Here is a 13,062-nt window from a genome sequence, read left to right as displayed (position 1 = left end):
TAAGCTGTGTTCCTGTGTGTCACTCACACTTTCTAGTGAGTTTACATCCCTCCACCTATTAAACAGGCATGCAGCAAAGTGCTGGTCAGCAGTCTAGTCCAGCAGCACAGTGAACCCATCCATCCATGCCAGGCTCCTTTCCCCTCACCTCCTCCCTTGGAAGTCATGTCAGGCACCTCTGTATAACTCCCAAAGAGCATACACCTCTTCCTTAGGGGATGGCTGGAAGGTACAGCTGCTAACTTCCCGTGGGCAATTTGCGGATCGTCCACAGGCCAAACTTTCCCTCTGATACCAACCACGTGCACTTTGAATCCTCTTTAAAAATGCGTGGGTAAGAAAGACCTGTAAGGGCCAGACTTTAAACAGAAATTCACTGCCTTTGTGAGAGAAGGCAGCTAGAGGTGTGTGATGTTTATTTATGCATGACAAAATAAATCAATAAAGATGTGAATGCCTTTCTTGCAGTAACGGAAGCTGCGAGCACATCAACTTTACAATCAACATTATTGCAAATGTCAGTGCTGACAACTGAAAACAGAACTACAAATGAATCCATCACAAGTGGTAAGTGAAAATTTCTTTGAGCTAATTGCTGATGGTGTTCCAGCGGTCATTCAGGAAATTAAGCAGCCATGCCTCTTGGCTTGGAAATTTGTTTTACAGGTAGTGAACTCTTTGGTGAAACCTTGCAGGTGTGCACAAGAGCTTCCTCTTGGTCAGGCTCAAGGCAGCTCCAAGCCAGGCCTCATAACTGTGCTATCACAGGCTTGTCTTCGGTGTGATGACCCACCTATGGGACAGGAAAGGCTTTCTCTGCAGTGAAGGGAGCCCTGTCCCTGTTATTTTTCAATTTAAATGAAATATTCTTTTGATAATTTAAAACTAGGCTGCAAGCAGGGCAATAGGTGTGGGGTTTGTGTGTGGATATGTATGTATACAAAATGGAGGAAATAATTTGAATGTCATTCCTCTATTAGACTCCACATCTTCTTCACCTAATGCTACACAACAAATAACACAAGATACAACAACAAAACTACCAGTAAAAGCGACAACTACAACAGCAGAAAAAAGTGACAGCACAACAAACGGTAAGTGATAATTTCATTGAGCCATTTCTGATTCATTGTATGCTGCATTTCTGTAAAACAGTGTGGAGCAATAAAAGGACATCAAAAAGTAGTTTGGGTTATGGATTTGGAGGCTTGGGGAAGCAGAGCTGTTCATCCTATGATATTACATATCTTTAATGAATCTTGCCCTAGAATCCTACACAAAGAATATTATACCTTTAATTTGCAGTGGAGGTGATCTGAAGCCATGACACGGGATTTAAATCTCCCTGTAATTGGGAGAGATGTATTTGGAACAGTTTAATTTTCTTCTGTGTTTTGGTTGTGTTTTGTTTTTTTTTTAAATAAGTATTTCTTCAAAAATAAATGATTCTATGTGATCAGAGTAGTGTCAGAACAGCCCTCTTTGTTTTTTATTTTTGTATATGTCACAATGCTACAGTTAATTATGTTCTATGTTATTATGAGTCACATTACTGCAAGCAGAGAGGTGGTACTAATTACCCTACATCAATGCTAAGAAATACTTTTGTTCTCCATAAATCTTCAGAATAATGTGTGTTTTGACCCAGCGCATCAGATTAAGATTCTAGAAAAATAAAATAAAATAAAAAAAACCTCACATATCCAGCAAGTAGTTGGATTAATTTAAACAAGTATAATAACATCCAAAAGGAGCTCAGTAGACTTACAATGAAACTCAGTCCCCCTTTTTTGTCTATGAGCTACTCTGTTAATGTTTGCTCAAGTCTTTTGCTGAACCAGAGTTTTTTTTATATTTAATTGACTCAAAAAATTAAAAATAAATACTCCAGATATTTAACTCAGCAGTCAGTGGTACACCAATGTTCTCAGAATTTATATTTAGAGCATACTGAACTGTGACGAATAATTAGAACTTGACTTCTCTTCCCTTGGTTTCCTTGACTAAAAAGGGTTTCCTATGAAATGGCCTGCATGTTTTCTTTGTGCAAATTCTCCTTCAAAGCCACCCCTCACGGACCCGAGCCTGCTAAGCTGCCTGGAGAGCCATCACCCTTTCACTTAGCAGTTACATCTTCTACTGATGTAGCTTTCCTGCTATGCTTGGTGTAGGGAGTAGTCTGATTCTCAGCCCAAAGCCTTTTGGGTTTTGGCTTGGCTTTTAAATGCCAGTATGCATGAGTCACAGAATACAGCCTGGCCGATGCACAAGCTGCTGAAGTGATACCGAAGGTCACAAAGAATCTTTTTAAGCTTGCATTTATGACCCCGTGGGCCTGTCAAAAGCCTGCCGCATGGCGCATCACACTATGGATGCGATTCCTAGTCCTTTCGGTTTGGCGGAGGTTCCTGGCTTGTGGGTACCGGAATGGCACAGCCACCTGGAACTAAACCTTGGTGACAGGTAGAGCTCCCGGCAGGGGAAGGAAAGCTAATGAGGAAAGGCATGCCTGCCAGTACAGCTTAGCTCCAGCCACTGCTCTGCACTGATGCCCTGAAAAACTGGTGCTGGGGGTGCAATGGTGCTGTGGAGGTGTGATGGGCCTGGGTGTGAATTTTTCACCAAAGCGCTTCCTTTCTATTCCTCTTGTGTTCTCTTCCCACCAGCTAGAGTTCAGTGCCTAGTTGCTTGGGTTGTGACTTGTTTTTAGAACTCTTCATTTAAGCTAAAAAAAACCCATAACTTGTGATAAAAATGGTTGATAAATGAAACTAAAAACAGGGCTTACCTGCCTCTCACTCCCTTTTGTAAGATGGAAAATTAAAGAAGATATTGGGAACTGCTCTGTATTAAAAGACTTTGTATTTTCTTTCAATGCTAATTAGTATTTGGAAAAACTGTGTATGTGAAAACCAACTTTAGTGTTTTTTAAGACAAGATTCTGGTCTACCTTTCAAGAAAGTCATATCCTTGGCTTCAGCACAAAGGAGTGGGATGGTGCACAAGGTAGGGCTTTGGGACTGGGCGCTGCACAGGGGCTGTGCAGACGTGTGTCCAGCCCTTGCAGAAAACCCACAGACCCCTCGACCACTGTCTGGCTGCTGGCTACAGCCATCTCTCTGTGTCCATCCCACGTGTTGGCATGGTGAGGTGCTGTTAACTTCACCGCAGCAGCACAGGGCTGGGGGAGTCGCATTCCCTGAAGTGAGCACAGGCATAGCAAGAATTCTGCTCTCAAAATGGACAGGAGATGAAAGTTGTCTACTCTCTCTTTTTCTTTTTCACTAGCACTCACTTCTCCCCCTTTTTGGGCTGGCTGTATGGGACTGAGGCATAAATTGGCAGTGCCTTTATGACACTTCAAAATATACCTTTACACGTGACTTTTAATAAAAAGGAGGCACCTCTGTTTTTTCGTAATGGAGACCATCACACTCTCTGGTTCAATCCCTGCTAAAAGCTTCAGCAAATGATCACACACACAGCAGAGATTTGGCAGGGCTTCCTGTCTCCGCTGCAATTTCTGTGGCTGCTGTCACCTTTTATTATAGATTCAGGAAATGCCCCCAGTGCTCCATACACTGTGAAATCATGCAAACGACTTTGTCTTTTTTTTTTTAAGTCTTCAGTATTTTCTTCCTCTGCAGGCCATAAGTACAATCTCTCCCTCTTTGCCCTCCTGCCCTGTTTATTATATTGGAAGCCAGCAATTAGACTTGTCTCCTTAACCTTCTTATTTATTAATATCAGTGGCCAAATCCAATAGTTCACATTTAGTCAGAGAGTGACCTCACTTGTGCAGTCCAGGCCCCAAACCAAGAATTTATATGGTGCCACACTACAGCAAGTTGCATCTGCAGTTGGGATTTCATATCGTGGGACACTTGGAGTTATCAAAGAGAATATGAAATTAAATGCAAGAAAACATTATGTTCTTTATCCCTTGGATATGGAGCAAGCATCTTATGCAAGGTCAGTGCTCAAGGTATTAAATTACAAGTAAGAGTGGATTTTTGGCTGTTATGTTTCTGATTTATCTCATGCCACTCTCCTGAATGATGATACACCATGGTGCAATGAAATATTCAATATTAAAAAGTAAGAAAAGGAAAGAATGCAGGAGATACTCTTTTTCTTTTTGTCAAACTACTGGTAATTAAGAAGGAAGCTTTACTTCAGTAAAACTACCAGAAAAGGGCTATGGTAATATGTATCGTTCAGTTGTCCTCAGGTTGTTACCGCATGCTATAGGTAAACACCGAGTATAGTTGGCTGCTGAGACATGTTAGGCAGAGACATGTTTTAAAACATATATTTTTAAATACTTGGGGGTTTCTGCTTACCAGAAAATGTAAAGCTGGCAGACAGCAGATGCAGTCAGCTATGGGTGTAAACATTAAAGCTGAGATCTGCTTGGTTACCTCCCTAGCCAATTTCCATTCCTCTGAACAAGCGTGAAGTTGCATTGGTTTTGCTACACTGGTATTTTTCAAAGCTTTCATGAATGCACTTGTTAATGCAAATGGTTTCTCAGGCTATTGATTGCAGGTGTGAGGCCTATATGTGTGTTTATGCTAAAGATACAAGCTCAAGGGGGAAGGTTTAGTCTTCCATCTAACAAAGCTCTCATGCTGGCATTTTAATGCAGTTTGGGTGCAGTTCCCTCTGCCCTGTAAAGGTGTTTCCTTGATTCATTCATTATCCAAGTAAGGTTTGAACACACGTACAGATGTCTATGTTCTTTGCAGTGCATAGAGTATATGCAGAGTATTTGCTGCTTACTTTAAGCATCTTATGATGTCAAAGCTAGTTAGGTAACAGCCTGCTGTAAAGAAAATCTAAAGTGCTGTTGGGAAACACCAAAATATATGTGGATTATACATAGGTTAAGTAGAAAATCATGCTAAGATCAAGTGAGGATATCTGTCAAATTTCAGCTGGTTAAAGAAAATGAAGGGGTTTGAGAGCACAAAGAGTAAGGAAATACCTGAGGCTCAGACAGCAGCTTTGCAGCGCAGCTTCAGGTTCCCTGTTGTTGATTATCACTTTGACAAATATATGTTAACACACTGTCATTTTTCTTATCAAAATATCAGCAGGGAGAGCTGCATCACCACCAGGGAGTTCTGCCACTGCAGCAATCATGCCCATTCGGACAGCTATTTTACAATCTTTACTGCTTTACCATTTTTATTCATAATCAGCTGTTGACAACAAACCCATTAACTGATGATGTGAGTGCTTTTGCAGCAGCAGCAGCCGCCCTTCTCTGCTGTGCTGCTTTTCTGCGAGCCCAGGCCTCCCCCTGCCAGGCAGGCAGAAATCTTTGCTGCAGCTGGCTGAGCCAAAGCGTGATGAATTACTGCAGCGATGTGTCAGTGGGGATGGCAGAACTGAGTCACTGTGTGCCCGCGCAGAGTCCCCCGCCTGTTCCCAGGCAGAGCACGGGCACCGCAGGAAGGACTTGCGATGTCTCCTCCTGTTGAGATCAAATTAAAACTTGCATAGATATGAGTTATGGGATTTACCAAAAAGGCAGATTTCTAGCAGGCACATTGTGCTGTCAGTGCTGCTGTTGCATAGGTGAGCAGTGGCTGGATATGGATGCTTCTGTTCCCACAGGCTTTTGGCACAGAAGCTATTCGATCTGCTAAATGTGTTGATGGTAGAGCCAATGCTGTGTATTAGGTGTAAGGCTTGGATGCTGCTTAAAAGCTGCTTCAAAGCCACAAGTCAGCAGAGAATTGGGTTGCTAGGATTTAATCTTACAGTTGTACAGTGGAATTAAGGGAAGCTGCCCTGCGAGGCTGCGTTTTTTGTCTTGGGAGTGGTGAAAACCGGCATACAGACTTTTGCACCATAGCACATCTACTTCACCCCTTGACACTGGGAGTGGGGAGCCTGTTCTGCAGTCTGCCGAAATAAGTGCAACAAGCGTCACGCCAAGCCCTAGGTAAAGGTGTGAGTCATACCTGGTGCTACTCAAGTCACAGGAAGAATCTCACCCAGGCTAAATTAACAAAAAAAAAGAAATGGAAACACTATCATCCCTCCCCTCCCAATCCCCTGCCGAGGCATATCCAGAGCACAGCCCATGTTCCCGAGAACAATCTGTTCTCCCAGCTCCCAAACACAAGAGGAGCACCCGGGGCTGGGCTGCTGCCAGGACTGATAGGACGCCTGGAATGTGTGATCCCCATGGGAAAGCGGCTCTCCATGGAGTTATAAGGCAACTGGCTGCCTCCCTCCTCATCTCTCCCACACACCTGATTGTTTTGCAGTGTTCACAAAGCATATTTGTGTTCGATTATCTCAGCACATGAAGGCTTACTCTTATTCTGCCTTACTTTTCATTCTCTCATGAAAGCTTTTACTAACTTACTATAAGGCAGCCACAAGATGGTTGCTGTTACTGTTACAAGCCCATGCATCTTAAAGGGAGAGGGAGGTTCTTTGGTTTTTTTGCCTTTTTTTTTTTAATTGATCTCAGATTAAAATTCAACATTTAAAATTTCAGTCTGAAGCAACCACAGTAAGAACCAAAAGTGGAAAAAGGTTGCTTTTAAAGATTCATTCAGGGCTTCTATGACAAGAATGCAGGAATTATTAAAGTTCTCAGATCCTTGCATTATACCATAGTAAAAAATGAGGTAGAGGGGCTTTTTACACTCATCTCTACTGCAGATTAGGCTTGCATATTGAAGGGGTACAATGCTGAGGTTTCTGGAAGGAGCTGACAGTGAAATTACAGTTCTCATCACTAGAATCCCAGTGAAAGTTTTAGGCATTTAAGCTTGTTTTGCATAATTTTCAGTACAGTTTCCTTCCATGCCTCAACCTGCAAAGATACCATCCCTGGCTGTCCAGCTCCTCACAGTTCTCAAAGTTGTATGAATCCCCTGACCCCAGTGGCTTCAGCTCACTCATTCTTAGCTCATTGATTTTTGAAGCTTGCCTCTCCAAGGTATTGCACTTAATAAACAGGAGGGAAGGGCTGAGTTAAAGGTGTGTGGTGGTAGAATAGGGAGCTTTGGGTGTTGGGGTTTTTTTCCTGAGAAAAGGGGTCTTTGAGGGACCAAACTGGTAATCAGAGTTTCTAAATAAAGTGTGCAATGAAGCATTCCTCAAGATTCACGTTACGTGTGCATGATGATGCACTCATTTGACTAAAACATGTCTTAAAGTTGTTTTAGTTCTAGTGTTTGAAATTCATATGAAGAGGCACTGAAAACAGTTTATAGCTCAGTCGCATCTCTGATTTATATCAGAAAGGAAGTATAAGGTTACTCTTGGGCACCCCTATGTTTTATTCAGTAGGCACTGTCTTGTCTGTTGTTAATGCTGAGGTTTGAGCATAGATGTAGGAATTATCAGCTGTGCTGGAACAGCTTAAATTCTTTCTTGCTGTCACTTGGTGACCTTCAGTTCTACGGGCTCAGGCAGTGCCCTGCAGCATTGTCTTGGACTCGCCTTAGGCTGCAAATCTTGTGACACAGATGGCCTTGATCCTCTATTGACTGTGTGAGAGCAGAAATAAGACGCTTTAATTTTTCATACATTAGTTTTCAGGGATATATTATTTCCTAGGCCTTAAGAGCACAGAATGAAATAATTAACTCTGCGCTTAATTACTATCCCTAAAACTTTTTACAATATCACATTATGTGACAGCTGTGGCTGAAGCTTGCTTTTTTTGTTTGTTTTTTAAATTGTTTTTAAAATGAAGGTTAAAGATAGAGGGCAGTAAGCAGGCCTCTCTCTTCTGCTCATGTTGCTCTTGGCACAAGACTGTCTAGTTATTCTGGGCTCCCAAGTCAGAGCTCTAGGCTGTCTTCTGGCACAGATGTGAGGCTGTTTCTGGTGCTAGGATGTGCTTTAAAGATGCCTCAACTTTGCCAGTAGTAACAACTTCATAGGGGTGGTTCATCGCTTGACAAGAAGTTACGAGAAGCTGTAGTGCTTTCTGACCTTAAGTCTCTTCTATAATGGTGGGAGCATTTGTCTGAGGGATGATCCAGGATCTCAGACAGTGCTTATACAGGTGTATCTTACCTGAACATTTGTCTTCTTTCCAGCTACACAAGTAAGTGTAACACAGTTGACACACAATGAGAGTTCGGATGCTTCATCTACTACAAGACAGTCTTTTTCATCTACAGTCTCTCTACAAAAAACCACTTCTGCTCCTGGAACCTCAGGTAAGTCTTGAAAACATACACTCTGTTTTCCTATACAAACAGTTAAAAAGACGCAAATAACTTTGAATCTCTTCATTTGTTGTGCATTGTCCTGGAATGAGAGCCACCTCCTTATTCATGCAGGGTACGCTGTGCCCATGTCATCTAGCTATGAAGTTATGATGAGTGATGGGTGAACTTCAAAACACTCAGCTGAGATACTCAATGTCATTACAGGAGGATATAAATGTCCTGGTTTCAGCCGGGATGGAGTTAACTGTCTTCCTAGTAGCTGGTACAGTGCTATGTTTTGAGTTCAGTATGTGAAGAATGTTGATAACACTGATGTTTTCAGTTGTTGCTCAGTAGTGTTTAGACTATAGTCAAGGATTTTCAGCTTCTCATGCCCAGCCAGGGCACCTGACCCAAACTGGCCAACGGTGTATTCCATACCATGTGACGTCCCATCTAGTTTAGGAACTGGGAAGGGGGGGGAGGCAGTTTTTTTTTTGGCTCGGGGACTGGCTGGGTGTCGGTCAGCGGGTGGTGAGCAATTGCCCTGTGCATCATTTGTACATTTCAATCCTTTTATTACTTACTGTTGTCATTTTATTAGTGTTATCATTATCATTATTAGTTTCTTCTTTTCTGTTCTATTAAACCGTTCTTATCTCAACCCAGGAGTTTTACTTCTTTTCCTGATTTTCTCCCCCATCCCACTGGATGGGGGGGAAGTGAGTGAGCGGCTGCGTGGTGCTTAGTTGCTGGCTGGGGTTAAACCACGACAATAAATTACAAAAGATAATAGCAATCTTTATATATGCTGTATGTGGTCATTGTGTAGCACTGACTGCCAGAGGAGGTCGTCAAGATAAATTCTCTGGCTGCAAAGCAAAGGAGACAAAGGAGAAAACAGCTATAATTTTTACAATTGTTAATAAATATGGAGGGCAAGTTAATGCATGTTACCAATTAAATTACATTGTTCAAAGTACAACATGGTCACATGCAAGGTCAAAAAGATATTAATGCTTCCAAACTCCAGTCTAGTTTTACTGTTTTTCTGGGTGTGTTTTGTTGTATTTATCCACTAAGCCACACTGTGGTGAATATAGATGCCAGGTCACATGAGTGAATCACTTATTATGCTTCTAGCTGCCTTAACTTTCCTAGAGTTTGAAGAACCATTTATTCAGGTTTTCTTAAGGTCTCTTGAGCCTTCACTTCACTCAGTACTTACTTTCAGCTACATGTGTATAAATCCAATAAGGACACTGACTTTGTCTGCATATCCCAATTATTATTAATTTTTAACATCCCCCAAGGGGTACAAGACTCTTTTTAGAACCTCTGGATTGTGTATGTGGGAAATAAGCATGCACGTGTACTGTGATTTTTCCTCATAGAGGATAGGATTGGATATAAAAGTGGAGTAATATCATATGCTCAGTACACACTGAAATGCTTAGAAACATGCAAAAAGATATTATAATAATAAGCATTTTAAGGAAGTTGGGATTTTTTAACTGTTAATCCCAGTAGAGAGGATCTTTGCAATTATTTCAATAAGGCATATATTGTGAGCTGTAGTTACTTGATTATCCTGTTAGGTTTTGTGTCTTTTGGCAGACACGTGCATGGTATGGAAACCTTACCATTGGTACGCTGCAACAAAGCAGTAAATTACAATGTTTTTAATTAGCAGTTCTCTCGCACAGGTAAATTCTCCAGGTTAAAATGAAATTGTAATATATCTGGCTATGGATCACATGTATTGAATTACCTGTAACATTGTCTGTACAATTACATTTTACATTTAAAATTTGCCCAGAAAGTTTTACAACCTTCCTTGGGTCTGTTTGCGAAAGGCATCATCTTACTCAGCTCACTATGCTGTAAAACGAATAAATCATCTTAAGCTTGGGGACTACCCAAGATGCCAGGACTATAATTGCCTGGCTGCGAAAGAAAGGGCCCATCTATCCAGGGGGAGTCAGTCCAGGTGCTTGGCATAGCCAGTACTCTCAGTTCCCATAAACCTGCCATTTCAAAATCACTTCCTCCCGCACAGGATTTCCATGCTTACACCTTTCCTGTCTGCTCACAGCACCAGCTCCCTGCTTCTTTTTTGCAGCTTAAATATGCAAGAAATCCCATTACTCACCCTGATGAGTGAGGTAGCTTATCCCAAATGGGTGCACCTTTAGGCCACCCTTGCTCCCTTATTCTCTGTATATGTTAAAGACTTCAGGAAAAAATGTTGTGGTTCCCTCTAAACAGATTTCTTCTTCTATCTGCAATCGCTCAGGGCCAAGGGAAGCCATATGCTGCACCCTAATAACTTTTAAAGCAATGCAAGTGTGAAGCCAGTCATTTCATTCTGTGCTGAGACTAGAAGAAATGCTGACTTTGTCACTGCCATTAGATTATTTCTTCTCAGCTCTTTGAAATTTCACATTCAGGGGCTTATTAGCGGCTGGATACCTTTTGTTCACCAGAGCAGAGGCTGGTATGTGCAATGGGGCTGGTGCTGCAGCCCACAGGGATAGCAGAGCTTGCAAGCTGAAAGCACCCGAGCCACAGCTTCTGCATGGGAGCTCAGGGGAAGACAAATTAATGTGAAATTGATCCAAACCAGAACATTTCTGTTTGGTATGCTCAGCCAAAATAATTCAGCTGGCTAACCTCAGTGCAAAAGAATATATTTAGTTTTGAGACCATTTTCCATTTTTAAAAAAATGCCATTTTGGTGAAAATTTCCTTTCTTGCTGCAGAAAAAGAAAAAAGCACCTTTTGAAGAGAAATTTCCCATCAGCCATATCAAAAGATCAGGGTGTGGGAGGAGTGCCACAGAGAGCTGGAGAGCGACTGAAATGAGTGGGGGAGCCTAGGAAAGAACTTGGAGAAACATCAGAGAACAGTATTGCTGTATTAAAGAAGATTGAAACCACCAGCCATGGAGGAGGGGCTGTGTAGTGCTCACCCAGGCTAGAGAAGGCAATAAGGACTGTTTTTAGCAAAAAGAGCAACCTGCATGCGTGCCGTTGACACATACACTTCTTTAACTTTGGCAGTCATGTATAATATACCTCCTACTCATTCTCCACCTCCACAGAGGATTGCTTGCTAATATTTAATTTTGTCCTTTTGTTTAACTAATGAAAAATTGGAGATTTAGTGGACCAGTCAGAGTCTAAATACATCTGAGAAACTTTAAGTATTGTAGCTTTTTATTCTGTGACCTAAACAACAAAAAATCCATAAAGCAGTATGAGCTTAAGTTCACCCAGCAGGGTGGTAAGATCAAATGATCTATTATAATAAACTGTCAGATGAATCAACCTGCTGCATCTATTGATATCTTTATTGCACTCCTCCAATTATAAATCCTACTCACTTGATTCACAGGAGGCATCTCCCTAAGAAAAATTTTTATGAGTAAGACAAGGAGGGTTTGACTTTTTCTGTACGCAAACTGTGTAGGAACTCTGGATAGTGATATTAGGGAAAAATTACCCACTGTATCTTCAGCTTCTTCACAAAGAGAGAGACAAAAAATTCGAAGTGCCTGGCAGATGGAAAATATAGCAAAGCCTCAGTTAACAGTTACAGATCTATAGCATGGTCAGGGCAAGGAGGTTTTTTTAAAGTTCTTAATTTTGCTTTGATTTATATTGTGGTATCCCTCTGAGTAATCAGCCAAATTTATTCGTTTGTTTTGCCAGTGAACACAGTTTCATGTGGCTGCCCTCCAAAAACAGAAGCAGCAAACTGCAGGGTATCCAGGCTGTTTAGGTAGTGGTTGTTGGAGAACAGAGTGGGGAGAGGTTAGTTACTGGTCTCTTCCTCCATCTGTCAAGCTTCCAACCAGCTCTGAACTGACTCGGGCAGGTATTTTCAAATCAAACCACCGTCATGTGCCAATTTTTTTATCCTTGTCCTCCTTACTGCACAACAAGGACTCAGCACAGCCAGTGTTGCACACCTCACTTTTCATGATGAATCTGGAAATCTTCCCAGATTATTTATGCAGAGCATCTGCCCCCTAACTCACAGCCCCAAAGGATGTGGTAAGCTCTGAACAGGCAGCCAGAACAACTACGGCAACTATGTTACCAAGTGAAATGCTGCCTTTCCTTCTGTCCTTCTCTTTCTGTAGACTGGCAGGTGAGACCCTGCCACCAAAAAGGGCACTGGATGGTTATTTAGAAAATGCAAACTGAAAGCACCTGCTGAACCGCTCGGATAAGCACAGCTTTGTTTGTGTGGCAGGGCTGAGCAATCTCTGCACAGAGGGTGAGCTGGCACCTTGCTTGCAGACTGGATGCAGGGGGAGACAGAGAAGGGCATGAGATTTTTCCTATTTAATTTTTCATGCTCTAGCACAATCTGGGTGAGCTATCTTTGGGAAAGATGCTTGTAGTTTTATTGTGTGTACGTGTGTGCAGTTTTTAAAAAATAACAGAGGCTCAGGAAGCTCCTATGGCTCTTGAAGGAAAGGTGGAGGGCTGCTGTCATGTTTCCTACCTGGGATGATTTCTGCTGTTTGGGTTTATTGATGTGGCGAGGTCTGGCCAGTACAGCAGCATGGGTTTTGGTTGTGCCTGCGGGTACTGAACCGCAGGTCGCCCAACCCTTCCTGTTCACAGAGCCTAATGTCACCTGCATACAGCTTTCACAAACCTTAAGTCTTTGGGGATATCAGTCTCTGGCTTGACATGCTTTTTCTATTTATTTGTTCGCTCTAATTTGAGCCAAGATGGTTCACTTGGTTTGCAAGAGTGAAGTTAAGGGAAAATGTATAATATGTTATAACCTTGACAGGGGTTCTTAGGAAAGCTCAACTCTTCTCAGGCTTGGGCGACAAGGTTTGAATTTCATGGAG

General features: G+C 42.0%; 1 protein-coding gene across 2 annotated transcripts in view; it reads left to right on the top strand.

The window, feature by feature from the left end:
* EMCN (endomucin) overlaps nt 1-13,062 on the top strand; it is a 57,452-nt gene that overhangs the window by 19,983 nt on the left and 24,407 nt on the right. For both annotated transcript variants that reach the window (XM_075031804.1, XM_075031814.1), the window contains exons 3-5: nt 469-567; nt 981-1,094; nt 8,076-8,198. In XM_075031804.1, coding sequence (XP_074887905.1) covers nt 469-567; nt 981-1,094; nt 8,076-8,198 — 336 coding nt within the window. The remainder of the gene's footprint in view (nt 1-468; nt 568-980; nt 1,095-8,075; nt 8,199-13,062) is intronic.

Source organism: Buteo buteo, chromosome 1 (assembly GCF_964188355.1).
Source record: "Buteo buteo chromosome 1, bButBut1.hap1.1, whole genome shotgun sequence".
NCBI classification, from domain to species: Eukaryota; Metazoa; Chordata; class Aves; order Accipitriformes; family Accipitridae; genus Buteo; species Buteo buteo.
The sequence above is the reverse complement of the archived record's forward strand: the minus strand, read 5'-3'. Positions and strand labels throughout refer to the sequence as shown.